At 40.2% G+C, this 26,800-nt stretch overlaps 1 protein-coding gene across 1 annotated transcript in view; it reads left to right on the forward strand.

Annotated features, from left to right (window-relative positions):
• Window positions 1–26,800, forward strand: part of LOC309792629 (uncharacterized protein) — a gene marked incomplete at both ends in the record, with an annotated part of 50,048 nt that overhangs the window by 17,742 nt on the left and 5,506 nt on the right. The window contains 3 exons of the mRNA XM_082602358.1: window positions 5,996–6,073; window positions 7,698–8,767; window positions 21,901–21,977. Coding sequence (XP_082458484.1) covers window positions 5,996–6,073; window positions 7,698–8,767; window positions 21,901–21,977 — 1,225 coding nt within the window. The remainder of the gene's footprint in view (window positions 1–5,995; window positions 6,074–7,697; window positions 8,768–21,900; window positions 21,978–26,800) is intronic.

The raw sequence follows: 26,800 nt of genomic DNA on the forward strand, positions 1-26,800 counted from the left end.
GAAACATAAGAGAAGAAAAGGACCTACCAAAATAAACCCATAACAATTACAAAAATGGTAATAGGAACATAACTATTGATAATTACCTTAAACATGAATGGATTAAATGCTCCATCCAAAAGACACAGTCTCACTGAAAGGATACAAAAATAATACCCATATATATGCTGTCTACAAGAGACCCACTTCAGACCTAGGGACACATATAGACTGAAAGTGAGGGGATGGAAAAAGATGTTCCATGCAAATGGAAATCAAAAGAAAGCTGGAGTAGCAATTCTCATATCAGATAAAATAGACTTTAAAATAAATAATGTTACAAGAGACAAGGAAGGACACTCCATAATAATCAAGGGATCAATCCAAGAAGAAAATATACCAATTATAAATATATATGCACCCAACATAGGAGCACCTCAATACATCAGGCAACTGCTAACAGCTATAAAAGAGGAAATTGACAGTAACACAATAATAGTGGGGGAATATTACAGCTCACTTACACCAATGGACAGATCATCCAGACAGAAAATTAATAAGGAAACACAAGCTTTAAATGACACAATAGATCAGATAGATTTAATTGATATTTATGGACATTCCATCCAAAAACAGCAGATTACACTTTCTTCTCAAGTGCACATGGAACATTCTCCAGGATAGATCACGTCTTGGGTCACAAATCAAGCCTCGGTAAGTTTAAGAAAATTGAAATCATATCAAGCATCTTTTCTGACCACAACACTATGACATTAGAAATCAATGGGGATTTCAAAGGGGAAAAAATGTAAAAAACCACAAACACATGGAGGCTAAACAATATGTTACTAAATAACCAATAGATCACTGAAGAAATCAAAGAGGAAATCAAAAAATACCTAGAGAGAAATTACAACTAAAACACGATGATCCAAAGCCTACGGGATGCAGCAAAAGCAGTTCTAATAGTGAAGTTTATAACAGGACGGGCCTACCTAGGAAACAAGAAACGTCTCAAATACACAATCTAACCCTGCACCTAAAGGAACTAGAGAAAGAAGAAGAAACGAAACCCAAAGTTAGTAGAAAAAACGAAATCATAAAGATCAGAGCAGAAATAAATGAAATAGAAACAAAGAAAACAATCGCAAAGATCAATAAATCTAAAAGCTGGTTCTTTGAGAAGATAAACAAAATTGATAAACCATTATCCAGACACATCAAGAAAAAGAGGGAGAGGACTCAAATCAATAAAACTAGAAATGAAAAAGGAGAAGTTACAATGGACACCACAGAAATACAAAGCATCCTAAGAGATTACTACAAGCAACTGTATGCCAATAAAATGGACAACCTGGAAGAAATGGACAAATCCTTAGAAAGGTATAGCCTTCCAAGACTGAACCAGGAAGACATAGAAAATATGAACAGACCAATCAGAAGTAATGAAATTGAAACTGTGATTCAAAATCTTCCAAAAACAGAAGTCCAGGACCAGATGGCTTCACAGGTGAATTCTATCAAACATTTAGAGAAGAGCTAACACCAATCCTTCTCAAACTCGTCCAAAATACAGCAGAGGATGAACACTCCCAAACTCATTCTGAGACCACCATCACCATGATACCAAAACCAGAGAAAGATACTACAAAAAAAAATTACGGACCAATATCTCTGATGAATATAGATGCAAAAATCCTTAACAAAATACCAGCAAACAGAATCCAACAACACATGAAAAGGATCATACACCATGATCAAGTGCAATTTATCCCAGGGTTGCAAGGATTCTTCAATATATGGAAATAAATCAATGTGATACACCTTATTAACAAACTGAAGAATAAAAATCATATATCATCTCAATAGATGCAGAAAAAGCTTTTGACAAAATTCAACACCCATTTATGATAAAAACTCCCCAGAAAGTGGGCATAGAGGGAATCTACCTCAACATAATAAAGGCCATATATGACAAACCCACAGCCAACATCATTCTCAATGGTGAAAAACTGAAAGCATTTCCTCTAAGATCAGGAACAAGACAGGGATGTCCACTCTTGCCACTGTTATTCAACATAGTTTTGGAAGTTTTAGTCACAGCAATCAGAGAAGAAAAAGAAATCAAAGGAATACAAATTGGAAAAGAAGAAGTAAAACTGTCAGTGTTTGCAGATGACACCATACTATATAGAGCGAATCCTAAATAAGCCACCAGAAAACTACTAGAGCTAATCAATGAATCTGGTAAAGTTGCAGGATACAAAATTAATGCACAGAAATCTCTTGCATTCCTATACACTAACAGTGAAAGGTCGGAAAGAGAAATTAAGGAAACAATCCCACTCACCATTTTAACAAAACAAAATACCTAGGAATAAACCTACCTAAGGAGGTAAAAGACCTGTACTCAGAAAACTATAAGACACTGATGAAAGAAATCAAAGATGACACAAACAGATGAAGAGATATACCATGTTCCTGGATTGGAAGAATCAATATTGTGAAAATCACTGTACTACCCAAAGCAATCTACAGATTCAATGCAATCCCTGTCAAATTACCAGTGACATTTTTTACAGAGCTAGAGCAAAAAATGTTAAAATTTGTAGGGAGACACAAAAGACCCTGAATAGCCAAAGTAGTCTTGAGGGAAAAAAACGGAGCTGGAGGAGTTATCCTCCCTAACTTCAGACTATACTACACAGCTACAGTAATGAAGACAATATAGTACTGGCCCCAAAACAGAAATATAGATCAATGGAACAGGATAGAAAGCCCAGTGATATACCCATGCACCTATGGTCAACTAATCTATGACAAAGAAGGCAAGGATATACAATGGAGAAAAGACAGTCTCTTCAATAAGTGGTGCTGGGAAAACTGAACAGCTACATGTAAAAGAATGAAATTAGAACACTCCCTAACACCATACACAAAAAGAACCTCAAAATGGATTAGAGACCTAAATGTAAGACTCTACACTATAAAACCCTTAGAGGAAAACATAGGAAGAACACTCTTTGACATAAATCACAGCAAGATCTTTTTTGATCCACCTCCTAGAGTAATGAAAATGAAAACAAAAATAAACAAATGGGACCTAATGAAACTTAAAAGCTTTTGCAAAGCAAAGGAAACTACAAACAAGACAAAAAGACGACCCTCAGAATGCGAGAAAATATTTGCAAATGAATCAACGGACGAAGGATTGATCTCCAAAATATATAAATAGCTCATGTGGCTCAATACTAAAAAAACAAACAACCCAATCAAAAAATGGGCAGAAGACCTAAATAGACATTTCTCCAAAGAAGACATACAGATGGCCAGGAAACACATGAAAAGCTGCTCAGCATCACTAATTATTAGAGAAATGCAAGTCAAAACTACAATGAGGTATCACCTCACACCAGTTAGAATGGGCATCATCAGAAAATCTACAAACAACAAATGCTGGAGAGGGGGTGGAGAAAAGGGAACCCTCTTGTACTGTTGGTGAGAACATAAATTGATACAGCTACTATGGAGAACAGTATGGAGGTTCCCTAAAAAACTAAAAATAGAATTACCATATGACCCAGCAATCCCACTACCGGGCATACAACCAGAGAAAACCATAATTCAAAAAGACACATGCACCCCAATGTTCACTGCAGCACTGTTTACAATAGCCAGGTCATGGAAACAACCTAAATGCCCATCAACAGACGAATGGATAAAGATGATGGAATATTACTCAGCCATAAAAAGGAATGAAATTGGGTCATTTGTAGAGACATGGATGGATCTAGAGACTGTCATACAGAGTGAAATAAGTCAGAAAGAGAAAAACAAATATCGCATATTAATGCATATATGTGGAGTCTAGAAAAATGGTACAGATGAACCGGTTTGCAGGACAGAAATAGAGACACAGATGTAGAGAACAAACGTATGGACACCAAGGGGGGAAAGTGGGGTGGGGTGGGGTGGTGGTGGTGGGATGAATTGGGAGATTGTGATTGACATATATACACTAATATGTATAAAATAGATAACTAATAAGAACCTATTGTATAAAAAATAAATTAAATTAAAAAAGATTTTTAAAAATTGTTTTTGTCTGATTATAAATTAAGAAAAACCATGATTACTGTAGAGAAATTACCATAAGGAAATCTTCAGAAAGTTATACAAAGACCTATTGACAAGGGGATTCATCGCTGCATTACCTTTCATTCTAAAACTGTAAACAACCTAAATGGTCAAAAGTAGAGTTTAGATAAATATAACTATGCTGTGTAGTCATTAAAAATCATTTAAGGTTATAATTGAAACTAACACAACATTGTAAATCAACTAAACTTCCATAAAAAAATTTTTTTAATCATTTAAGGATATGAGATACTGATCACAGTATATTAAGGGGAAAAATAAGGTTATAAAAATATATACATTATGATCCCATTTGCTTTTAAGTATTTATTCATTTATTTTTATGGATAAGGACAAATTCCGAAAGGTTAAATGTTATACTTTCAAGTTGGTGATTCCAAGTGGTTTTTATCTTCTTTATATTTTTCTGTATTCTGCAAAATATTTGCAATCACTGTACATTACATTTAGAATCAGGAAAAATGGAGTCATTGTTACTTTCAAGTTCGAACATGTCACCTACCCCAATAACCTAAAGAACTAGTTGTGTTCATAATGGCTAAGTGTGTGCTTTATGGGGCTGGGTCTTCCAGTTACAGATGAAAGAAGTAGGTACCTCTGCCTCTTTTGTAGCTAGAGTCAATTAACTTCTAACTAGGCTCCTTGTCTTTCAAGGTGTTTGGCTTCTGAAACATCTTTGGATGGGATACAATGTGCCCCTCCCAACGGCTTTGGTTTCCATCTTGTTGGGCCGGGCAGGCAGGAAGAAGACACACAGCCTGTATCCTGCCACTCCGTCAAAGCAGTGACCATCCACCTCGGAGCTTTTCTTAAAGGATGAGGGCACCACTACCACCACCATCATTGAAAGGTGACATGAACCAGCATGTTCCAGACAAGGAACCTCATGACCAGATAGATGAGGGGGCCAGAGTTCTAGAAAAGCACCTAGTTCTCTTGCTTCTCCAACACTGCACACTTCCACCTTCATTTAAGGAAACCAGAGCACATTTGAGTGAGAAAATAGCACAGTGACTATTTGCTGTGATGGTGAATCCAGGTCTCCCTACCTATGTTTCTTCCCAGGTGGTTAGCCATTAGGTCAGTGTTCCAGAGCTTTAATCTCAACACATGTAGATCTATCATCCTGGGCTTCCCTGGTGGCGCAGTGGTTGAGAGTCCGCCTACCGATGCAAGGGACACGGGTTCGTGCCCCGGTCCAGGAAGATCCCACATGCCACGGAGCGACTGAGCCCATGAGCCATGGCCGCTGAGCCTGCGTGTCCGGAGCCTGTGCTCCAAAACGGGAGAGGCCACAGCAGTGAGAGGCCCACGTATTGCAAAAAAAAAAAAAAAAAAAAAAGATCTATCATCCTCATCAATAAATTTTCACTGGGTACCCTCTCTGCACCTGGTAAAATTGTAGGTATAGAGAAATAGCTGCAATTTTCCTTTCCTGAGGAATTAGAATCAAGGGAAAGTTACATAACAATATGGGAGTATGAGCTTACTGTAGGTGGAATAATATATGGGGGACTTTCAGCTTTTATTTTAAGCCACTCTGTGCTATAAATAAGTAGAATGACCAGAATAATTTAATTTTATTGTGCAAAATTAAGATTCAAAAACATTTTTTTTATTGTATTCTCTCCAAATCTCAAGACAGTGGGATTTAATGAATGTAGCTATTTAAAGATACAAATGAGTCATTTTCTGAAAAAGATGGTGAGTTTAACGATATCATTATCTTCACTAGCTTCTAAAGTAGGGAACCTAAGGTTGATCCATTTCCCCCAAATCTTTTGCGTAGTAAGTTTATATGCAAGTGGAAAACTTAGTGCTAACAGAAACAAATTTGACCACGCTTTTTAAATTATAGGATAATTGCTAATTCTGTGGTCATTCATTCCCATGTCATCAACTCCAACACAGGAAACTATGAGAAAGAGAACCACTGGTAAAATTAAACCTGCAATTTAGCACCAATTTCTAGGATATGTTGATTTTTCTCTGTTTTGCAACATGTTCACAGATATATAAAATTTTCACATTTGTTTCTCATATGCTTACCCTGTAAACCCAGAGTTTGTCATGCCATGGCAATTTTACTAAATTTAAGACAGTTTTTGATCCTGCTTATAGCTTTCCTTTTTAGTTGATTTTTAATGTGAGGGTGATAACATACTCAGTGTATTAGTACAAACTACCCTTGAAAACACCAAAGAAAGAAAGAAGAGAGAAACAAAGAAAGAAGAAGAGAAAGGAAGGAAGGAAGAAAGAAGAAAGAGAAGGAAAGGAAGAAAGAAGCAAATCCATGCTTTATCTTAATTCACCAACATTTTAGCTAATTAATCTTTGCCACCTAGTATTTGAATCAATCTCTGTTGTTTGCAGTGAATTCCCATCACATTTCATGTCTTTGCTAATATCCTCCATCTACTTCCAGAACTGTTTCTAGGTACCCTTCATTTCGCTCATCTGCTACGCTCAGCCCTTCAGTTCTTAGAGAAATGTATTCAAGGTTTCACTATACCTTGACTTAAAACCATTCAAACAGCCCCCCAATTTTCCTCATTTGTTGAATCCCCCTCTAGCTAGAATCCTCCTCCCATCCCCATTATCTGCATAACTAGTCTTTGGTCTTTTTCCTTTTCTATAGCCATAGCAAAGTATTCACTAAAGTTCATCCAATTTTCTGGATCAATATTGTCAGTCCTTTTTTTTTTCGGCCCTGCTGTGCAGCATGTGGGAGCTCAGTTCCCCAACTGGGGATTGAACTCCCCACCCCCGGCAGTGGAAGCATGGTGTCTTAACCACTGGACCTCCAGGGAAGTCCCGATACTGTCAGTCTTAAATGATTGGTTTCATTGGCAAGTGCCCTGGCTAATTCAAATGACATGACCAGACATCTGATGTGACACAGCCCCACCCATAGAACAGAAGTGGGAAGGACAGTAATCAAAGTAATAATAAATATTGAGCGCTTACTGCTTTGCATGTACTATCTGGATTTAAACTCAGATAGTCTAAATGTGAAACTGCCCTTTTTACCACTACACTGTGCTGTTGTGATGAGCAGGAAGAGGAGAAAGAAGGCAGAGGAGGAAGGGGGGAAGGTATAATAGTGAGTAAGTCTCTAATGTTGAAAAGTACTAGAATAGAATCCTGACTTCCATGCTCTATGGCTGCATACATGGCCCAATGCAGCGTGTATTGAATGATTACAAAGTCTCATGCCCTAGGTAGTGTGCTGTATGCTACATGCTGCCTAGCGAGCAAAAAGTGATATGGTCCCCATCTTCCTAGAGCTGCAGTTTAGTAATGGAGAAAGGCAAAGAGGCACAGAAGGACACAGAATTGGGGGGGGGGGCGCTTCTCCAGGTAAGTGTTATCTGAAATGTTGTCTGAAGGATGGGTCAGTGTTAATCAGAAAGGAGCAGGGAAGAGCATTACCAGCAAAGCAATGGAACTAGCCCGTGCAAATGCCCCGCCTCATATGAAAGAGGAGGTTTATTAAAATATATCAAAGAAAGTATCTAATACAGTTCCTGGTACACGATAAAGATTAATAATGTTAACAGTGTTGATGATAGCAGTAGTAATGCTGCTACTGCTGCTGACGGTGACGGGGGTGGTGATGGTAACGGTGAGGGTGGTAGTAGAGGTGGACGTGGTGGTGGCAGTGGTTTTGGTGGTGATGGTGGTGGTGGTGATGGTGGTGGTGGTGGTGGTGGTGGTGGTGGTGATGGCGGTAGTGGTGGTGGTGGTGGTGGTGGTGGTGGTGGTGGTGGTGGTGGCGGCAGTGGTTTTGGTGGTGATGGTGGTGGTGGTGATGGTGGTGGTGGTGGCGGCAGTGGCAGTGGTTTTGGTGGTGGCGGTGGTGGTGATGGTGGTGGTGGCAGTGGTTTTGGTGGTGGTAGTGATGATGGTGGTGGTGGCGGTAGTGGTAGTGGTGGTGGTGGTGGTGGTGGTGGTGGTGGTGGTGGCGGCAGTGGCAGTGGTTTTGGTGATGGTGGTGGTGGTGGTGGTGGTGGCGGCAGTGGTGATGGTGGTGGTAGCAGTGGTGGTGGTGGTGGTGGTGGTGGTGGTGGTGATGGCGGTAGTGGTGGTGGCGGTGGTGATGGTGGTGGTGGTGATGGTGGTGGTGGCAGTGGTGGTGATGGTGGTGGTGGTGATGGTGGTGGTGGCGGCAGTGGTTTTGGTGGTGGTAGCAGTGGTGGTGGTGGTGGTAGTGATGATGGTGGTGGTGGCGGTAGTGGTAGTGGTGGTGGTGATGGTGGTGGTGATGATGGTGGGGGTGGCGGTGGTGGTGGTGGTGATGATGGTGGTGGTGGCGGTAGTGGTGGTGGTGGTGGTGGTGGTGGTGGTGGTGGTGGTGGTGGTAGTGATGATGGTGGTGGTGGCGGTAGTGGTAGTGGTGGCGGTAGTGGTGGTGGTGATGGTGGTGGTGGTGGTGGCAGTGGTGGTGGTGGCGGCAGTGGCAGTGGTGGTGGTGATGGTGGTGGTGGCGGTGGTGGTGGTGGCGGCAGTGGCAGTGGTGGTGGTGATGGTGGTGGTGGCGGTGGTGGTGGTGGCGGCAGTGGCAGTGGTGGTGGTGATGGTGGTGGTGGCGGTGGTGGTGGTGGTGATGATGGTGGTGGTGGCAGTGGTGGTAGTGGCCTCAACAAGAAATATCTCCTTCCAAGTTATTGCCCTTGGATTTTCTTAATCAACAGTAGAGCTGATGAACTGAGATTTATTCTTTTTCCCAGGTTCCAGGTCACTCTTTAGTGAAGGCATTTAGTCAAAATGCATTTCCTTAAGGGTAGGCAAGAAAAGGGAAAAGGAAGGAGAGCTAAAAGTCTAAATCATGGACATCTGACTAGTGTTTCTTTTATTTGTAAGTCATTTTAGTGTAGTATTACCAGGCTTATTGATTTAATCTTTACAAATAGAAGAAAAAATACACAGATGATCTATTGTGTTCATTATGACACAGGTGCCAGTTTCTCCAGAGAAAAATCTAACGAAAGCAATTAGATGAGACATTTACCTAATACTAGAAGTTTCTCAGTACTGCAGAACGTAGAAAACAATATTTCTTTCAGAGTAAACAATACCTCTTCCAAACCACGCCCCTTCAGACCACTTCTTAGCAATCACTGTTAATGGCAATGCCTTTTAACAGTCATGCAGATGGTATGGAAATTGTGGTCCATGCAGTTTCCTTGTTCACTTTCATGTTTACCAGCCATCTCAAATAGGTAGGCACTTACTTTAAACACTTTGAAATGCTATGGTAAAATATGCAGCGAACTAGCGTTGGCATGGATGATTAAGCACCTATCTGTGACCTTCACCTCTTTCTACAGCCGCTGTACATATAGATAGGTTCAAAGGATGAGAGAATCTCACAAACACCGATTTCCACACCCAAAACATTTCCATAAAAGCCAAATAAAAACACACAGAAAGGTGTGGTTGCTCACCTTCATTTTCTTTTAAGTAGATTGGCTATTTTCTATTATAGCTCACCTGGTTAGATTATTTAATGTTTACTTCCAGTAAGCTATTGCCTGAAAAAGGAGAAAACAATCATTGCAAGCATGAACTAGAGAAATGGTAACCTTCCTACCAGTGCATGGGAAGTAAATTAATTCTTTAAAGCAGAGGTTCTAGGAGGAGCGTCGCTCCACCTAAATCCTGAAATTATGTGTCCATATGAATAGGTGTACCCCTCCCCGGGGTGGGTGTGGGGAGAGGAGCCATCACTTTCTTTAGATCTTCAATGAGGTCCATAACCACAGAAGGATCCTTAAAACTCATTGCTCAGCAGTGTCCTCCTTTTGCTATTCTTTCCCTGGGCAACTTTTAAACACATAGTAAGACATTTAAAAAGGGCAGCACCACGGTTTAATTGCTCATAGATTAAGTCTGAGCAATGTAATGTACAATAAATATAAAAATGATATGGATGTTAAACAGTGTTTATAGAATAAAGTGGTCACTTGTCCAACCATCAGGAAATATCTTAGAGAAGGGTAATGGACAAACTGGAATATATGACTATTTAAAAATTTTTTCAAATATTATTTTAAAAAATTTCAAAACCTCAGGGTGTGGGGGGAATATTGTGTGATATCCCTGGGACAAAATTCTCTTCAGTTGACATACAAGACAGGAATTTGAGTGCTGTAGAAAAATCACCACATTTGCTGATATCATCTTTTTTCCAATTGTCATGGTCTGTGAATTTTTGTAGTCATAATTTCTTTTCCTGCACTTAGTCCTTCTATGCCTTGCTCATTTTTTCCAATGATTCTCATCCTTTGGTGGTTATGATTCTAAATATCCTCCAAGGTGGGATGCTATGGGTGATGACTGAGTGCACGTGCACCTATAACGGGTAACCTGTACTGGAGAGCTAAACTAGCAATTCTGCCACAAAATGAAACGCTGGAGGGAAGGGGTGGTTGATTGTTTGTTTACTTAAGGTGCTACTATTTACTCACCTGCAGGGATGTAAATGAATACCTTGGATTCTTTCCCTACAAAAGTAAATAATTTCACTGAGCTTATATTAATTATGTGATGTGCCTTTTTAAGATGTCTGTTAAGGTAGATCATAATGAATAATGTGCCATTGTAAAATGATAGAAAAGCATTGTCTTTAAGGAAGGAGAAGAAAGAGGAGAAGGAGGAGGTGGAGAGAAAGAATTGGAAGAAGAAAACGGGGAGGAGGAAGAGGGGAAGAGGAGAAGAGGATGGTCAATGAAAAAACTTTTTGCAAAACAGCCTTCAAAGAACATCCTGGGCCAATATACACTAACGTCTTGGAACTAAATTTCTGTCTCTGTCTGTGGAGAGGAGAAGCAGAAAATGAGAGAAAGAAGCCCAGGGAGAGGGCTTAGTCCTTTCAGTTGAGCTCTAGATGGAGTCATCTTGGGGGAGGGACATGGGGAAACATAGATAGAGCCCCCATAGTGCCAGGCTGAGCACTGAGACTATGTACAGGGAAATTATTTCTCTAAAGCAAGAGTTCTAAGAGGAACATACTCAAAATTGTGTGTTCATAAACATGGGTGCATGTTTTTCTCCTCAGAAGAGGAGACATAGCTTTCTTTAGATATTCAATGTAGTCCACAACCTCAAAAAACTTGTTAAAACAAATTTCTTAGGGTCAGAGCTTCCCAGAACCTCTCTTTCCAGAAGCATCCAAGTTGCTCTGCAACTCCTAAGTCCCGATTTTGACAGAAGGAGGATAAGCAACAAAAGAGGGTATTGCAACAGCTTTTTCCTGAGTGTGAAACCTAAGTAGCTTAAATCCATAGCCTCGCTCTTTTTAAGCTCATGTTCTAAGCTGGTTAACAAGACCAGAATTCACATGAACTGCATAGTTATATGTGAGCAGGATTTGGCATTTTTCCAACATCCTCTCCCATTTGTAATGTCATTTGTTCTTCACACACTTCTGGAGATAAGTAGGTCACCTTACCATTAGTTCCCATTCACAGAACAGGAAATTGAGGGCCTTAGAGCTAAAGTAACTGGTTCAAGTTCACGAGTGGTGGTGGCCTGATAGGCTGAGAATCTAGGCGTCTGACTCCTAGGTCAGTGTCTATTCTGCTGCAGCATGCTGTCCCCAGTTTTATTATGTGTAGGAATTCAAAAAAGGGTAAGACATGTCTTCCCAGAAAGAAATTAAAACCTAAATACAGTTTTATTTTTTCTCCTAGTGGCAAAAAGATGTTTTTAATCCCCTCAACCCAACCCTACACATGTCCCTGTTATGTGCCCTGCCCTTTTTCGGAGGTAGACTGAATCAAGACCATTTAAAGAGAAGCAGTGCTCTTCCCAGACAACAAAGAAAGTAGCCAGAGCTTATCATGCTGCCACAAAACTCTGGGCAGATCAGAAAAACAAACAAAAAAACAATGTTCCTCATCACATTTTTGAAGATATGTTTTGTTTGAAAGAACAGGGTCAGAAACTTGCTAAGAGGGGAAGCCATCTTCCTTCAGTAAATATGTATTGTACAAATTAATATTTTTTAGAAATATGTTTATTTACTAGAATTTGTGATAGGAAGTCTTATTAGCTCTTTTTTTTTTAAACCTCTCCCTGTATCTACACTCCTTTCCACATAACTGTGCAATGTACATCCAATTTGGGCAGCGTGTAGTTCTGTGATTCTTGGTTTTGGGTTTGACATATGACTTGCTTTTGCCAATAGAATAAGGCCAAAGTCATACCGTGCCCATTCTGAGCCAAGGTTTCAAGAGACCTTGTGTTTTCTCTAGCCTCATGTATCAATATTTCTGCCAATCACCTTGAGAGGACCGCGCCAGACTAGCCCACTGGAACCAGGAAGAGGAGGCTGGATATTTGGGATGGAGGTGCACCAACAAAGTCACCCAGCTGAGTTGAGTCTACATTAGCCAATCCCCCAAAAGACACCTCTCTGAAGATGTCTCCAAGGCCAAACCATCAGCTGTGCTTGTTATTGTACAAAGTAAAGTTCTTTTTCATAACCAATTATGTATTTTTGGTCCCAATGCAATCACGTATATTTGGTCCCAATTTTAGTTGAACTTTCCTGTTGAATTTTAATAAAGAAGTTTCAACACCCCTAGTTCCTTTTTCATGAGATGCCTTTAGAGCAGGAATAGCCAGATATACCTGGGGGAAGGGGATTCTGGCCCAATTATGAACTGGACTGTTAACCAGTACCTCATCTTCCATACTTACCCATTGTTCTAGTCCACTTGAAATTTGTTTTTAAAGATATGGAATCATAAAGAGAATCAATTACAGACCTACCTCAGAGATATTGTGGGTTCAGTTCCAGACCACTACAATAGAGCAAATACTGCAATAAAGCAAGTCACATGAATTTTTTGGTTTCCCAGTGCTTACCAGGCCCTCCTACGTAAGGATATGGTGAAAACACTTATACAAGTATGACAAAGAGCCTTGCTCCAACCAGGCTTCCATGACAGAAGTAAGCTCTACAGGATGTTATCTGAGAGACTATTTTTTCAATTGTCTTGAGGGAACACAGCTAGTACCCTAGTACTCTTGTTGATGCATAGAACTTTCAGGATTAAATCTCTTACAAAACTCCAGTTGAGAAGGACTAGTAACAAGATAGCTTCTGATCTGATTTAAATCCATATTTTTCTTCTTTTAATGCCCAGTTCTGTTCTTCTTCTCTGGTCTCATATTTCATCTGTGGTTGGCCATGTCAGTATGACCTATACCTGTGTGCATATCCAGGGTATGTATTTATATATTTACAGTTGCTCAAAATGCCCTAAGTACAACTTTCTAATCAATTGTATTATTAGGATGGTGAGATCGTTATCAGGGAAGTTCCCCAAACTGTACCAGCTCTCCTTCTAGTCAGCTGGTAGGATTATACTTCCCTGACTTCTTGAAGTTAGATGTGCCCATGTCACTTCCTTTGGTAAAAGTGATGAACGTCATGTTCAAGCAGAGTCTTTAAGAGCTAGTGCATACTTCACCATGTTCTCTTTTCCTGCCTCAACAAACATAAACTCACATGTTGAGGTATAGCCCAGGTCCCATAGTAACTACAGAGAGCAGAAGGGTCTTCCCATCCCACATTGACCATGTACCATGGATGTAAAAAGCACTTTTGTTCGTGTTCGGCCACTGAATATTTTGTGTTGTTTGTTACTGCAGCATATCTTTACCTATCCTGCCTGAAACAGATGCTTCTTCCAAAATGCTCTGCAAAATTCCTACCTCTACTTATATACTAGGAGCGATTTATCTCTATAGGTTTTAGTGATCCTGTTTTGTGACTCCCTCTATTTGGAACACTTCATGTTTTCTGGATCAGCTGACTCTGTCTTCTACCATCAGTGGTATGAAGAGGTCTATTTCTTTTCTAGAACTCTACCAAAAGCAGGACACTGGGAATGGGAATGGTCCATCCCAGGTGCAGCAATAAGAGGATGAATTGTATGTAACAAATTTGAAAACAATAATAAAACCAACTAAAAATCAGTGTGTTTTTATTATCACCATGTGGCTGCAGTGTAAAAATGCCCATTGCATAGTACGTGCAAGAACTTTACCAGCAATAAATATCCAAACCAGTTGGGATATACGAATTCCATTCATTCGTTTTCTCAGCACCTCTTAGGTGCAACACCCAGTGCTATGCATTGCAGATGAAGTAGTGAGCAGCACTGACATAGTCCCCCTGCCACTGGGGTGCAGGGGGTTGAATCCAGCGAGTGTGCAAGTTGACATGAAAGGCATTTCTCTTCCTTCTTGAGAGGATAACATTTGAATTAGACTGAATGATAAGGAAGAGGCAGCACTGGAAGATCTAGGAGAGCATTCCAGATGGAGTGAAGGTGAATGCAAAAGCCTTGAACGCAAGAACAAGTCTGTATCTGAAGCACTGTGGTTGAGGTGGTGAATGGATAAGGTGAAGAAAAGGGAAGGAGCAGGAACTACGCAGCTTCTTACAGGCCATGGTAAGGAGTCTGGATTTTAATCTGGTTGCAAAGGGGAAGCACTGGAGAGCTTTAAACAGGATGAGAGTCTTAACAGTGGATATGAAGAAAATGGTCAAATTAAAGAACTGTTTTGGAGGTAGAGAGAATACGACTTACGGGATTGGATATTGGCTGTGATGAAAGACAGGGCACATATGACTCCTGGTTAAAATTATTGATTAAACAATTGAGTGGGTGATGAGCATCAGTTACTGAGAAATTTTCTTCTTAGCTTATGCTCTGCTAAACTAGAAAAAGAAAAATTTAATCCCCCTTCCCCAACTAGCTTTTGCATTGACAAAAAAAATACTAAAGAAACATGATGAAAGAAATATTTTTCAGTTAATTAACATTCTCATATTATTCAGGCCACTGGACAATTTCATGGATCATTCTTCTGGGAATCACCATCCTGGAGCATCCAGGACTGAACTCAGACAAGAGACTTGATTGGCCCACGGTGATATCATGATTCTATTTCAGAATAGAACTTGGGATCTGGGTGTCAGTGCCCAGAGCTTGAGGTCAGGCTGCCCACTGGTCCCTAAGTCCTGGAGGGAGCCATGCTGTGTAGAAACCATGCTATGAGCTGATAAAATGCTCACATGGCTGGGCCTTGGGTCAGAGGGTTGTGTAATGCAGTCCATAATGGCAGTGGAGGTAAGATTAGAAACCAGAAAATATATGTCAGTGTGGTCTGACCCCTTGCTGGGTTCACATGAAAATCCCATCCACTTTCCAGAAAGTAGTGGTGCAAACCATTTTTCCTGTTCATGAGCTCTCTGGGGCAGTTCTTCAAGGACACAATCCTCTCTTGCACTAGAGATTATTTTAAAAGTAAACAACACAAGATACCACTATTTAAAGAAAGTCTGTGGCTCTAATATCCTTCTCAGAAACATTTTATTGTTGCACAAAAAGGGACTTCATTACAAAGAGTTTTATTCTTAGATCTACAAAGAAGGTGGAGACCATGGGGTGTCTGGCCATACCTAGGAGGCAGAATTAAACAGCTCCATTCCCAAAAGGCAGCAATGAATTCCACAACAGATTTCTGCTATGAAAATGGATTTTTGCCTGCTACCAGCTTACAAGAGAATCCTCAAATGTCTAACCCTGTGTAATGATTTGAGGCTTTCAAAAGGCACAGTATTCAATGTAACCATGCCGTCAGTATAATCTGCAATTCAACATTGCAATGTCAGTTTTCCTTTTCAGTGCATATTTCAAGCACTGTGCCTGGAGCTGAAACGTAGTGGGGTCCTAAGTCGATCCCCTTAGCTTCAGCTCACTCCCCCCGGGGGGTGTTGAAGGCATCTCTGCCACCTAGCTTATAGCATGTCTCTGATTAAGTCATTGCTATAGGATGAAGAAAAATCTCAGAGTGTAGAATCGCACTAATGCAATGTCAGATGGAGCCACAAGATCATATCAATGCAATTCACAGCAGTCATACACATGGAGTGCACACACATGTACATACACACAGTACCTACACTATAGCAGGTCCATGATCTAGCAGACAGTATATCATAGTGGTTAAGGGCTTGGATTCTGGAGACAGCCTGCCCAAGTTCAAGCCCCACTTCTCTCACTTATTAGTTGTATATGTAAAGCCTTGGCAAGTCTGTTGAATGGGGTGACAACAGAGTATATTTCATAGGATTGTTGAAATGGTTAAATGAGTTAAAACACAAATGACATAGACCAGCACACCAGCAAAGAGGAGGTACTATGTAAACATTTGCTATTGTTATGATTATACTGCACTCTTTTGTCTCAGGTCACATGTAGTGAGTATTTCTTTCATGACTTGGTGTGCCAGTCAGAAATCATCTTAAGAGAGGATAGGAGAAACCACATGCATTGAGTCTCTATTACATACCAGGCACTGTTCTAGAGAATAGATGCACCATCTCAAGTCTGAAACATCCCTCCCACTGCAGTAGCCCACAACCCAAGAAGGGAAAAGCTGTGGTTTCAGCCAGGCACTTAGCACTGCCTTGCAATAACCCATCCTCTATTCAAAACCTGATTCTACCACTTAATAGCTGTGTGACCTTGGGCAAGTTCCCTCAGCCCTCTGAGCCCTCATTTCCATACCTGTAAAAGAGACATAAGAACTAATTTTCACAGTAAGGATCTAGTGAGTTTATACATGTATATTAAAGTGGCTGGCATACACACCAAAATAAAACAAATGAACAAATATAACAAAACAGAAACAGACTCACAGATACAGAGAACAAACTAGTGGTTACTAGAGGAGAGAGAAGTGGGGTGAGGGGCAAAATAGGTGAAGGGGATTAAGAGGTACAAACTACTACCTATAAAATAAATAAGTTACAAGGATGTAATGTATAGCACAGGGGATATTGTCAATATTTTATAATAACTTTGTATGGAGTTGAATCTATAAAAATATTTAATTACTATATTGTACACCCGAAAATAACATAGTATTGTAAGTCAACTATATTTCAGTAAAAAATGAATGAAAAAAATAAAGTGGCTGGCACTGTGCAGATTCTTAAAAGTAATCTTGGGCTTCCCTGGTGGCGCAGTGGTTGAGAGTCCGCCTGCCGATGCAGGGGACACGGTTTTCTGCCCCGGTCTGGGAAGATCCCACATGCCGTGGAGCGGCTGGGCCCGTGAGCCATGGCCGCTGGGCCTGTGCGTCCGGAGCCTGTGCTCCGCAACAGGTGAGGCCACAGCAGTGAGAGGCCCGCGTACCGCAAAAAAAAAAAAAAAAAAAAAAAGTAATCTTGCTCCTATAATTAGTTGTTAGCTTTTCCTTCCCAGGGAACAGGTAGCCTCCCTTGGAAAACCTCAAGGCCAAATTTTGCTATTTAAAACATGATTTGTTACCATTCTTTCATAGAAAAAAAAATAACATTTTAAATCATTATATGTATAGTGAAAGATAAAAAATTAATGCTAGTTAAATTTCCAACAGGTGTATGCTTAAATACTTAGCTTATATTCACTGTTCAGTCTGATATATTTGACAATTTCCTTTCATTTCCCCGGTAGCTTTTTTTTTTTTTAATCAAAGAAGAAAAATTGAGACAGAGAGGAAGATGGGATGATGATCAACACTTCTGAGATGACAAGGAGTGATGGCTTTTCTGGTAATCAGAAAAAAAGGGGGGTTTATCCTATTCATTCTGAAATCAATCTATGGCTTTGTCAACCAAGTCTTAAGACTTTGAGGGGTATGTAGCTTATGGTTCTGAAGATGGGAGGGCTGAAAAATGGCAGCCCCTCCAAGGATCTGGGCTATACATTTTGGTATCTCTGGCCCTTCCTTTTGGTTCCAAGGCATCAGTGGGGATGTGCAATTACACAATATGTTAAATTAAGGCCCTCAAACCTACAAACATGCCTCTATTTACTATAGCCTGGCACTGGACCAGGGGCTGGCCACAGCATACAAGGCCACTTGGTGTCACTGATGATTATGTGCATTTGTGTTGGATCGGGTGGCAGAAAGTGCCAGAGACCAAGCTGACTAATACAAGGATGAGATTCTATAAGACCAGCATCAGAATAGCAGGCACTTGGCAGGACAAATGACCGTAGGGGGCCAGGAGGGAGAAGCCAGCAGGGACAAGGCATGGGCCTGGACAGAGACAGCACCCAGTACTCCTTACTGGAAGAGATCACTCTTTCTGTCTTTTAAATATGACACACCCTTCTGATGACCTAGATTACTGGGACTCCGTGCCCCAGCAGGACGGCTGAATACTGAAGTCACAGCCAAGCCAATCAGGAATTCACTCCTTTAACAAATATTTATTGTTAGGGACCTAATGGCGCTTACATTTTAGCAAGGGGAGACAGATAATAACTAAGTAAATTATTTAGTAAATTATAATAAGTGATTATAATAAGTAAATTATTTAGTATTTATAAGTAAATTATTTATTATATTTAGTATATTGGAAGATTAAAAGCACTAAGGGAAACCAAAAAAATGCAGTGTAAGGGGGATTGTGAATGTAGGGGGTGGGCTACAGTTTTAAATACAATGGTCAGGGTAAGTCTCATTGAGAAGATGATTTTTTTTTTTTTTTTTTGGCCAGGACACGCAGCTTGCAGGATCTTAGCTCCCCGACCAGGGATCGAACCCGTGCCCCCTGCAGTGGAAGTGCTGAGTCCTAACCACTGGACTGCCAGGAAATTCCCAAGAAGATGATTTTTGAGCAAAGACTTTAAGGAGTAAGGAAGACAGCCATGTGGTTCCCTGAGTCAAGAGTGTGCCAGGTGGCCAGAACTGCCAGTGCAAAGACCCTGAGGTAGAGGAAGCTCAAAGAGGGCAGTATGGCTGGAGGGCAGAAAGGGAGGGAGCGAGCAGTAGAAGGTGACATCGGAGAGGTAGCGAGGGAGTTGACCAGACCACAGAAGGCTGTGAGAACTTTAATGTTCTTTGGGTAAAATGTGGAGCCATGCAGGGTTTTGAGCAGAGGAGTGATATGATCTGACTAATGCTTTTAACAGATTAAGAGGCTGTTTCACTAATCCTGGTAAGATACCATGGTAGCTCAGACCAGAGTGGTAGCAGCAGAGCTGGTGAGAAGTGGTCACATTCTGCATAATTTCTATATCAGGATTTTTCTGGTGGATTAACTGTTGGATGTGGCAGAGAAGACTTGGGAATGGCTCCATGGTATTTGTCCTGGACAGTTGGAAGTTTGAAGTTGCTATCAATGAGATTTGGAAGGAGAAGGTTTGGGGGAAGATCAGAAGTTCAGTTTTGTACATGGTAGGTTTGAGATGGTTGTGAGATGTGCTGGAGGATGTGTAGATACTTGCCTACGATGAGCCTGGAGTTCAAGAGAGAGGTCTACACTGGCGATAAAAGGCAAAGGCTTTGTGGCAGGATGAGATCTCTAAGGGAGGGGTGCTGACAGGGAAGATAGTCAAGATGGGGCACTTCAACTTTGAAAGATAGCCGAGAGGAGAAGGAAACAACAAAAGAGCTGAAGGATTGACCAGGAAGGTAATTTCTTGCAAAGCAGGAGAGAGTAACTTCTCCACTGGCAGGAGGGAGACCATTGGCCAGGCTATCTTTACAGTTTGAAATGTGTGTTTCGGGGTGATGTGATGTGATCCTTGTGTTTGGCTCGAGGTGGTTTCATGGAGGCTCTGGGGGTAGGGAGAGCAGCCTAGATTATGTGTGTGTGTGTGTGTGTGTGTGTGTGTGTGTTTTAGCATGTTTGGATTATGTGGCTAGGTGGGCCCACATGACCCAAGAGATAGAACCTCATGACCAGGGAAGCCCCCTGGGTAAGGCTGCAGGGGCATCTCCTTCCATTTAACAGAGGGGAAAACATTTTGTTTTTCATTTTGTCAGTTGAGAGCATTTAAAAAAATAATTTCCCAATCACTTGTGGATATGAAGCCTATGAGATAGAAATGGTCTAGAAAAGCCTCTTCTGAATTCAATGTATCCAACTCTTCTTCAGAGAAGGGTTTTTTTTCTAAGGTGCTTATTGACTATTATGTCTATTTTATCTTCTTTTGAAAATATTCCTTCCTCTTCATTAACATATGCCCCCTTTATCATTTTGTTCTAAAAGGGAGAGAGCAGTAGAAGTTGTTCAAATTGAGAATTATGTCCCATCCCATTTAGAGAAATTTGTTCCCCAGATTGACTCAGCCCTGGTATCAGGACCCAAAGATTTCCTCTCCATGAAAAGTCCCCTTAATAGGAGCAATTTAAAATTACTTGGTCCCACAAACATAGAGGATATTTTTCTATAAATTAAGATATTATCCTTCAGGTTTTTCCTGGGGTTGAACTGTGCAAAAGAATATAAATTCTTATATTTCCTCTCCTGTGTATTTAACAATCATCATAAAGCAGCTATGTTGTGATTGGCCAGACCTAAGAGCTGGACAAATACTGACTCATTTTATCCTCTCAACAGTCTGTGAGGTAGGGACTGTTATCATCATCATCATCCCCATTTTATAGATGAGGGAATGAATTACAGAGAGCCAGTTTACTTGCAAAGGACACACAGCGAGTTAGTGGCAGAAGTAGGATTTGAACCCAGCAGTTGGGCTCCAGAATCCCTGTTTTAAATCACTTTTCTTTGCTATGCTCTGTGCCTCTTCAAGGAGTTTTCCACCAAGTGAGCTGCTCCGTTTTCTTTGGGAAGATTAGAACATCCTATCTGGCACTTCTGAATCACCCTTCAAGTTCACAAAACAGCATCTGAAAAATGGGTGACCCACTCTGAAGATGATGTGGTGAGCCAATGAGACCACTGACCATAAAACAACCAAACAAAAGGCCACACAGATGGAATCACTTGGTCGCTTTCCTTGTATGGAGGTGGCAGATATTCTCAATGCTGCTAGGTACTGATTGTAGCTATTAGTATTCTAAGCACAATCAATCTAGAAGTGACTGTTTCCATACACTAAGGAAAATGTCCATATAAAGGTTAAAAATGTTTAATCTAGGATAAACAATAAGGTCTTACTGTATAGCACAGATAACTATATTCAATATCCTTGATAAACCATAATGGAAAAGAATATGAAAAAGGATATATATATATATATATATATATATATATATATATATATATATATATAACTGAGTCACTTTGCCGTACAGAAGAAATTAACACAACATTGTAAATCAACTATACTTCAATAAAAACATTTTTTAAAAAGAGAGATAAAAATGTCTAATGTATTTTTTCTCAATTTGATTTTTTAAGTGAAAGGCTCATTGCAAGCAACTGTGTTTGGTTGTATTAGAAAACAGGGCCAATCAGAGGGTCGAGTCCCTAGTAAAGTCCTTCCTTTACACTCTGTCCAGCGTGACAGCAGCAGGAGCAAGTGTCCTGTTTCTGCAGATATTTGATTCTCATCCTTTAGCCAGCATCATAGCATCTCTCCTGGCTGAACCAGCTCCGCAGTGCGCGATTTCTCTGCAGATGTTCCTACGCACATCAAAGTCTGAGAAGTTTGCTTGTTAGACGCAGGGGCTGGCTCAGCAGTCTGGGTGGTGCCTGAGAGTCTACATTTCTAACAGATCCTCAGGTGATGCTGGTCTGCCCAGCTCCATTTGAGCAGCAAAGCTGTGGTTCTCAACTTTAGCTGCTCTGCTGGAAATACTTGGGAAGCAGAAAAACACTACAGTGTAATGCCTGGGTTTTGTCTTCAGAGACTGATTTAATTGCTCTAGGGTGTGGCCTGGAAGGCAGGATTTTTCAAAGCTCCTTGGGTGAACTACTGTTCTGCCATATTTCAGACCCACTACAACAGTTGAAAGCAGTGGTCCTCAAGATGTGGTCCTGGACCAGCAGCATCAGCATCTCCAAACAACAGGTTAGAAATGCAAATTCTTGGACCCCACTCCAGACCTGAATCAGAAACTCAGGGTGGGCCCAGCATCTGTGTAGTAACAAGACTCCATATGATCTGACAATCATGCAAGTTTGAGAAACACAGGCTCATAGAATATATTTTCCATTTCTCTATCTTTCCCCTCATTTTCTCTCTCCCCCCCTCCTCTTCCTCTCTCCCCACTCCAACCCTCCAACCCCTATTTGCAAACTGTTTGAATTAGTAGTGCCATGCCAAGATACATTGATAAAAGGTCAAGAGTTTGAGGATGTGTGTGGAGAAAGCAATCCAGTTGATGCCAAAAAATAAATATATGGGTGACCTCAATAACTGGCAGTTGGTCAACTTTCCGTCTACTTAGCCATTGTGTACCCTCTACCAGAGTAAACCTGATGCAAGAAAATTTTGTAAATCCTTTAGTCATACAGATTCACATTTCTAAGTAAAACCAATAATGTCACACTGTAATAAATGGAAGAGAAATAGGAATCGTCTTAGTACATGCTGCTGACAGTTCCCATCTCGTGCTTTTAATGGATGCCAAGTAGATCTATTCAATCAGAATGTGCCTGAGCCCAGGGCAAAGAAGCACCACTATCATTAAACCACCAGTGGGCCTCCAGGGTGATGTTCTCAAAGTCCGTGCAACTAGGTCTTCACTTCTATTTTAACTCTTCATCCCTGAGACTGTCAGTCTCGGGACACTTGAATCTCACTGCCTTTCACACTGAGGAAGAGGTGAACATTCATGAAGGACAGGCTGGCTGGCTGCCCTGGCAGCTCAAGGAGGCAAAGCAGTTCCTGTTGGGGAGTTTCCAGTCCAGGAGGAGGATGGGCACAGGGCACAGAAAAGAAGGCAGACCTAACATGAACACATGGTCACCCGGCAAGCTGTTTACTACTGGGGAGAGCCTCGTGGGCCTGGTCCCAGGGGGAAGAAGGATATATTTTACCTGAGTTCTGCCTAAGGGCATTAATATTAGGCTTCTTTTTTTTTAAACTGTGGATGTACGCCCCAAAGTAGGATTGCTGGATCATATGATAATTCTATTTTTAATTTTTTGAGGAACCACCATACTGTTTTCCATAGCTGCTATAACATTTTACAGTCGGCCCTCCAGATGGGTTTTGCATCTTTGGATTCAACCAACCATGGATCAAAAATATTAGAAAAAACTTCCAGAAATTTCCAATAAGCAAAGCTTGAATTGGCTGCATTTACATTGTATTTACAACTATTGACATAGCATTTACATCGTATTAGGTATTGTAAGTAATCTGGAGATGATTTAAAGTATGTGGGAGGATGAGCGTAGGTTATATGTAAATAATATGCCATTTTATATAAGGAACTTGAGCATCTGCAGATTTTGGTCTCCTTGGGGCATCCTGGAACCAATTCCCACCAACAGTGCACAAGGGTTTCAGTTTCTCCACATCCTTGCCAATATTTGTTATTTTCGGGGGTTTTGATAGTAGCCATCTAATGAATATGAGGTGATATCTCACTGTGGTTTTTATTTGCATTTCCTTAACGATTAGTGATGTTGAGCATCTTTTCATATACTTGTTAGCCATTTGTAAATCTTCTTTGGAGAAATGTCTATTCAGGGCCTTTGCTCATTTTCTTAATTGGGTTGCTTGGTTTCTTTTGTTGAGTTGGAGGAGTTCTCTATATATTCTGGATATTAACCCCTTTTCAAATCTACAATTTACAGACATTTTCTCCCATTCCTTAAGTTGCATTTTTGCTCTGTTGATTAGGTCCTTTGATACACAGAAGGTTAAAATTTTTATGCAGTCTAATTTATCTATTTTTACTTTTGTTGTCTGTATTTCTGGTATCACATCCAAGAAATCATTGCCAAATCCAATGAAGGTTTTCCCCTGTGTTTTCTTCTAAGAATTTTATAGTTTGTGGTCTTACATTTAGGTCTTTAAACAATTTTGAATTAATTTTTATATACGGTATAATGTAAAGGCCCAACTTCATTTTTTGCATGTGGATATCCAGTTTTTTCAACACCATTTGTTGAAAAGACTGTCCTCTCCCCCTTTGAACAGTCATGGCACCATTATCAAAAATTCTTGACTATATATGCCAGAGTTTATTTATGGGCTTTCTATCTATTGCAATGGGCTACATGTATGTCTTTTTGCCAGTATCACACTGTTTTGTTTATGGGAGCTTTGTAATAAGTTTTGAAATCAGGAAGTGTGAGACCTCCAGCTTTGTTCTTTTTCAAGATTTTTTTGTCTAGTTGGGGTAATAGCAGGCAAACTTTTAAACCAAAATTCAGATTACTCCCATCTTACAACCTTCACATGACTTCCCATGATGTGTAAAATCTAAACTCCTTACCAGGAGGATTCAAAACTTCATCTCTCAGTATCCTTTCCTCGTCCATAGTGCTTCAACCACGTTGACCTCTTTTTTGCTCTCCAGGCTGGTCCCTCTTCCCCAAATGCTTTTTACTCACACATCCATCCAATTATTTATTCTGCACATACTTATTGAGATCCTACTATGTGCTGGGCTCTGTTATAGCCACTGGAGATATAGCAGTTAACAAACACTCATGCTGAATCCCTTCTGACTTTTAGCTGAGAGGCCTTTCTCTAAATTGGTCCTCCTTCTCCTCCCCACCCCCCAGTCTCCAACCCTTTACTCTGCTTTACTGCATTCATAGATTTACCTTAATTCTTCATTTTGTTGACCTGTATATTATGTGTCTCCTGCACCAGACTTTAAGCTACAAAAATCAGAGACCCAGAAGACATTGGGTGGGGGAGTTGGGGGTGGCCCTCACTATATATTTCTTGAAAGAATAAACTGAGCTTAGTTGATAATTTTCTGAGAGGACAGCACTGCTGTGTAGCAAGGGCTCTCTTTTAGAGGACAAAGTGGTCAGTCACCTTTCTGAGCCCTGGACATTGCTGTAGATTGGGATGTCACCAAATCAGCATTTAGAAGGTTAAACTTGTGCTAAACACAGAATAAAGTATTGTAGCTATAATTTCATGGTTAAAAGCAAATAGAATTTCTGAGGACCCTGAACTTGTTTTTTCTCCTCTTTTGATCTAATCCTTCCCAAAAGAAATAGGGAGATAAGAAACATAGCTTCTTGACATACAGATGGCCAACAGGCACATGAAAAGATGCTCAACATTACTAATTATTAGAGAAATTTAAATCAAAACTACAATTAGATATCAACTCACACCAGTCAGAATGGCCATCATTACAAAGTCTATAAATAACAAATGTTGGAGAGGGTGTGGAGCAAAGGGAACCCTCCTACGCTGTTGATGGGAATGTAAGCTGGTACAGCCACTATGGAAAACAGTATGGAAGTTCCTAAAAAAAAATAAAAATAGAGTTGCCATATGATCCAGCAATCCCATACCTGGGACATATATCCAGACAAAACTTAATTCAAAAAGATATATGCACCCCTATATTCATAGCAACACTATTCACAGTAGCCAAGACATGGAAACAACTGAAATGTCCATTGACAGACGAATAGATAAAGAAGATGTGGTACATATATGCAATGGAATACTACTCACCCATAAAAAAGAATGAAATAATGACATTTGCAGCAACATAGATGGACCTAGAGGTTATCATACTAAGTGAAGTAGCTCAGAAGGAGAAAGACAAATACCATATGATATCATTTATATGTGGAATCTAAAATATGACATAAATGAACTTATCTATGAAACAGAAACAGACTCACAGACATAGAGAACAGACTTGTGGTTACCAAGGGGGAAGGGAGTGGGGGAGGCATGGAGTGGGAGTTTTGGATTAGCAGATGCAAACTAGTATATACAGAATGAATAAACAACAAGGTTCTACTGTATAGCACAGGGAACTATATTCAATATTCCTGTGATAAACCACAATGGAAAAGATTATAAAAAAGAATATATGTATATGAATAAGTGAATCACTTTGCTGTACAGCAGAAATTAACACAACATTGTAAATCAACTATACTTCGATTTAAAAAAAAAGGAAATGTACCTTCTTGTGTCACCTGAGAGCAAGAATCCTACTTGCTCTGGTATGTTAGAAAGTGAAAGAAATTATTTCCTCTCAATAGCTAGCTTGTACTTTTTCTACTTATGGATATGGCTGACTGATTCAAAGTCATTGACTTAATGTAGAGAGTTGTTAGATTCCATTACTCTTCTGGATAAAAATGCTTTAAAATGTGAGTTAATCCAGGTTTAACCAAAAGGAAGAGGGACTGCTTCCCAAATCCTCCCATTTTTCAATGGTCATTTGATTAAATGTAGCCACTTATGTTACCGCTGCCCAAATTACAAATGTGCCTCTACCACGTTTATGTCACCCAAGTAAACTGATATTTGTGAGGCCTTTTCACCACTTTCTTCCTTTGGGTTCACAATCCAAAAGTATTTGCTCACAGCCGATGAGTTTAATATGAACACATATTTACATGGTTACCTCATAGTCAACCACAAGGTAAATGGATTTGTCCATATGAAAAAAAACCCAATGCCATACCATCACTTTACACCATTAAACTTGCCCAAATTACGTTTCATATCTTTCCTGAATGTACGATCCTAAATTACTACTTCTTAAGCAAAATAAGAATGTCAGACTCATTTGTCCTGTGTGAGAAAAATCGTGTGAATTCTATTATTTTATCAGATTTTGTTTTCATTCAGTTTCAGTCTCCTGCGACCCATTCAAGCTAAACTGTTTTTGAGTACGTTCTCCTGGCCTCTTACTCATGAAAGGATCAGATACTACAGTGATTATC

This window comes from Mesoplodon mirus, assembly GCF_964341445.2.
Source record: "Mesoplodon mirus genome assembly, chromosome: 17".
NCBI lineage: Eukaryota > Metazoa > Chordata > Mammalia > Artiodactyla > Ziphiidae > Mesoplodon > Mesoplodon mirus.